The 4,839-nt window shown below is 44.2% G+C and overlaps 1 protein-coding gene across 1 annotated transcript; it reads right to left on the bottom strand.

Annotated features, from left to right (window-relative positions):
* Nucleotides 1-917: 917 nt before the first annotated feature.
* LOC134280860 (uncharacterized) lies at nt 918-4,040 on the bottom strand. Its single transcript, XM_062763306.1, has one exon. The coding sequence runs from the start codon at nt 4,038-4,040 to the stop codon at nt 918-920; it is 3,123 nt and encodes a 1,040-aa protein (XP_062619290.1).
* Between the last annotated feature and the right edge of the window lie 799 nt (nt 4,041-4,839).

Below are 4,839 nucleotides of genomic sequence, written 5' to 3'. Positions count from 1 at the left end.
CCACTGTGGGACGTGGAGACAGGTTCTTCGGGTGAGACCGTAGCGCAGTAGGTGCTGGAACAAAAAAGATCCCTCACTGCTCAAAGGTCTTATACACGTGCATCTATGAAAAAGTGACTAAAATATTTCAAATCATGATGTTGTTCTCACCACTTATATCATTATATAGTGTTCTGTCGCCGACTTCGAAAGAATTGCAAGTTCCCAACAGAAAGTTAACGGTTTATTAAATCCGTAAGAGCTACAAACAATAAACAAATAAACATCAAAAGGTGTGATATCAATGCAAACTGAAAATGCACACATGTGAATACACAGATGTAAACAATTACTATTTATCGTTAGAATACTGTAATAAATTCACTTACACTGCCAAAACTGATATACAAAGTTTCTATAAGTTATTATTACTTATTACTTACATTGTTAGGGCCGCAAAGTGCAGAAAATATGACAAAAACGATCGAGACAAGGCTCGAAGAAATTTGGCGCTCGATTGCCTAACATAAAAGTATACAGTGGTGTAAAAACAATGACTTAACGAATGCAGACAAAAACGGAGCTGATAAAAACGGAATGCGTTCCACTACACTCCCCGTTCGATATCTGTAAGATATCGCTTACATATACACAGGTGCAAAGTTACCTACACCTAACAAGAGACACAACCAAAAAAAACCTGTGAAGCACAAGTAAAAGTTAGTCTTAACACTATGAACTACAAAAAATAAAACATTTGAGTATTTCGTCACATCACAAGATGAGTAGTGTTAATATCATCAAACTGACTAGACATCAAATAGACTAGAAATGGATATAACCTAATGTGTCTAACATTTGAATACTCAATACAAAACAATCTAAGATTATACTGAGAACATATATACAGTCTAAGACATCAAGTTCTGTTCATGAGACTAGTTCATCAAGAGCACCATTTCGGTTATTGGACGGGTAAGTACCACTGGTTTTCTGTCCCTGACTATGCGAATCTGTACCTTGCGAATAAGGTCATCAGTGTCACTGGGGAAAACACTTTCGACGATGCCAACCGGCCATTGGAATCTGGCTAAACTAGAGTCTTTGAGTAGGACCACATCACCTATCTTAATATTTGGTCGTTCCTCTGCCCACTTTCGACGGGTTTGAAGATTTTGAAGGAATTGTTCCCTCCACTGTTTCCAAAACGTGTTTCCTAAGACCTGAACATGTCGCCACTGTGCTCTGTAAATGTCCTTGATATCTAAACCCTCACACATGGCTGGACTTCCTGGAGTTCTTTGTGTAAGAAGCAAGGAAGGACTCAGAATCATTGGGGCGTCTGAGTCATACGATATTGCTGTGATTGGCCTCGAGTTTATAATAGAACAGACTTCGGCCATTACAGTGACGAGGACTTCATGGGTGATGATATTTCCTTGTTTAAGGAACATGGCGTCCAGAATCCTTCTTGCTATGCCGATCATGCGTTCCCACACTCCACCCATATGGGAGGAGTGTGGTGCGTTGAAGATCCACTTTGTTCCAGTAGTGCTCAACTGCCTTCTGAATGGTCCTTCCTCTACGTTGATTACATCTGTTCTCATCTCGTCTGCTGCTCCAACAAAGTTGGTGCCCCTGTCTGATCTGAACTCCTTTACCTCCCCTCTAAGCGCTACCAGTCGACGAACTGCATTTATCACGGAAGAACTGCTCATGTCCTCGACCACTTCTATATGCACGGCTCTTGTGACGAGACAGGTAAAGAGAAGTGCCCACCTTTTACTGTGTGCCATTCCTCCTCTTGTCTTTCTTGAAACGATCATCCAGGGACCAAAGGTGTCTACCCCAACTGATGTGAATGGAGGTCCTGGGCTTATGCGATCCGAAGATAAGTCGGCCATCTTCTGGCATTCCAGAGTCCCCCTCAGCTTGCAGCAAATCACACATTTGTCGATGAAGGAAGAAATGGCTCTCTTAGCACCAATCACCCAGTAACCACAATTGCGTAAAGCTCCTTCTGTGATGAGTCTGCCTTGGTGCTGTACACGTTCATGGACGTGAGATATTAGTAGCGTTGTGAGATGAGCCTTTCCTGGTAAGATCATTGGATTGCGTTGTTCGACTGGCAGGCTGCTCTGAGAAAGTCTCCCACCTACTCGCAGGATTCCGTTTTCGTTCAGAAATGGGGACAGACGATGAAGCAGGCTGGCCTTTGAGACTAATGTTCCCTCACGCAGGGAGGATATTTCATCTGAGTATGCGCTTTGTTGAGTCAATCTGATTAGAAGCTTATGTGATTCCTCTCTTAGGCCTATGTGATTTGGTTCGGCGCTTGCTTTATCTTTCAAATGTCCTTTAACAAGCCCTTTAATAAGACCTATTGCTCCCACTAAGTTGTGCCAGTTACTGAATCTGTCGAATGTGGTCACAAAACTTTCTTTAAGTGCACAAGTGGTCTTTTTTGCTTCCACTCTGATTTCTTTGTCCATCTCAGGCGACACAAGTGGGTAATCTTGCGCAGCATCAAGTTCGGGTTTTAAAAGGAAAGATGGTCCCTTGAGCCACTTGTCTTGAAGTTCTTCTGCAGATGCAAGCCCCCTGGTCCCATGATCAGCCGGGTTGTTGTGTGTCGATACGTAGAACCATTGCCTTGGTTCTGACACTAGAAGGATGCGTTCTACTCGATTGCTGACATAGTTGTAAAAGCGCCGAGTCTTGTTGTTAAGATAGCCTAATACAACCTTACTATCAGTGTGATAATGAATATCCTTGAGAGTGATTTGTATATTCTCTTTTACAATTTCCCCTATTTCCGTAGCCAAGAGTGCCGCACAGAGCTCGAGACGTGGTATCGTGTGTCCCTTAGAGGGGGCCAATTTTGCCTTTCCCAAGACAAAGGAAATGTCGTTTCTATCGTTGTAACATGTTTTGAGATATGCCACTGCCGATACTGCCAGTTCTGAAGCATCTGAGAAGACATGCAGTTGTACCTGGTTCAAGTGGCTCAGTGAATCTTCAAAATACATACGAGGAACGACTACATTTTCCAACAAGGGTAATGAGCTTTTCCACGCATTCCACTTCCTGGCTGCTTCAGGTTCTAATTCTTCATCCCAGTTCATGGAATTTGTTATATCTCGGAGAAGGATTTTTCCTTGGATTAACATAGGTGCAACAAACCCTAAAGGGTCATAAATACTATTCAGTGTCGACAGGCACCCTCGTCTTGTGTCTGGCTTTTCCTCAAGTTGTATTTGGAAGGTAAATGTGTCAAACTGTAAGTCCCAAGACAGGCCTAGGCTCTGGTGAACAGGCAGAGCGTCCTTTTCCAAATTCAGTGATACCATCTCCTTGCATAAGTCCTGTCGACGAAAGGCATTCATAACTGCAGGTTCGTTGGATGCAATCTTGTGGAGACGAAGATTGCCTTCCTCCTTCAGAGCTGTCTGGGTCCTCTTCAATAAGCTCACTGCTGCTTCCACTGAAGGTACAGATGTCAACCCATCATCCACATAAAAATTGTGCACCACAAAATCTGCTACATCAGCACCATAGACGTTCGTCCGTTCAACACATTTCCTGAGGCCGTATGTGGCTACCGCTGGTGAGGCCGAATTTCCAAAGGCATGCGCTCTCATCCTGTATTCGATAAGTGGAGCATGAGGGTCATTATTCTTGTACCAGAGGAACCTTAAATAGTCTCTGTGATCCTCCTTGACAAAGAACGAGTAAAACATTTGTTCAATGTCAGCTACGATGGCACACTTGTCCTTTCGGAAACGAATCAAGATCCCCTGTAGGTTGTTCGTAAAATTGGGTCCAGTAATGAGAGCCTTGTTTAAAGATGTCCCATTGTACTCCGCCGAGGAATCAAAGACACCACGGATCTTTTCCGGCTTTTTAGGGTGATATACACCAAAGAGCGGTAGATACCAGACCTCCTTTCCTTGCTCTAGGGGTGGTGCGACCTCTGCTGCTCCCGATTCCAGAACTTTGTTCATGAATACCACAAAGTGCTCACGCTTAGTTGCGTTCTTGAGTAGACTTTTCCCTAACATGTCTGCTCGCTTTTCTGCTTGAGACCTGTTGTTTGGCAAAGGCTCACGAGGGAGGCGAAAAGGTAAGGGAGCAGACCAGTTACCCTTCTCATCACGGTACATCTCCTTGTTCATGATTTGCAGAATCTCGATCTTCCACTGACAACCCTGCGGAATTGTCATCTTCAGCTGTGCGGAAAAGTTCGTCTCCAAGGTAAGTACAGGGTTTTGTATGCGGCTTTTCAAGCTGGCCATTAGAGTCTGTGATTGACATGACATTAGAACATGGTTCAAATAATGTAGTACGTCCGCTCTTCAACACATGTGTTTTCTTACTGTTTATGTAGATTTGCTGTCCAGGTTTATGGAGATTATCTAAGCACACCTCCCCTATTATCACCCATCCTAATGATAGTCGCTGGGCGAATGGCATGTTTTTCTCCCCAATAATTTGCTCCATCACGTGATGCACCTCCATTACGTCCCGACCAATCAAAAGTCCGATTTGAATTCTATGGTCATAGGGGGGTATGGAATCCTTGATCGCTTCCAGGTGTCGGTAATGTCTGGCAATTTCGGGTGTTGGAATTTCGGAGACATCCCTGGGAATATCTGTGCACTCTATTACAGTAGGAAGTCTTATGTTGCAGCTCCGGTCCATAGGTTGGACAATGAGGTCACGGGCGACTCTTCCAACCATCTGACAGCTTCCCGAACAAGAGCTCAGTGTGTATGGTGCCTTTGCTGTATTGACTCCAAGGGCATCAAGCAACTCTGGGCTGGCCAGAGTGCGGTTACAGTGCTCGTCTAGCATGGCGTA

Source organism: Saccostrea cucullata, unplaced genomic scaffold (genome assembly GCF_032062105.1).
Source record: "Saccostrea cucullata isolate Sc308-1 unplaced genomic scaffold, CSIRO_AGI_Scuc_v1 ctg2582, whole genome shotgun sequence".
In the NCBI taxonomy this organism is placed as follows: domain Eukaryota; kingdom Metazoa; phylum Mollusca; class Bivalvia; order Ostreida; family Ostreidae; genus Saccostrea; species Saccostrea cuccullata.
This window is presented reverse-complemented; position numbering and strand designations above follow the sequence as displayed.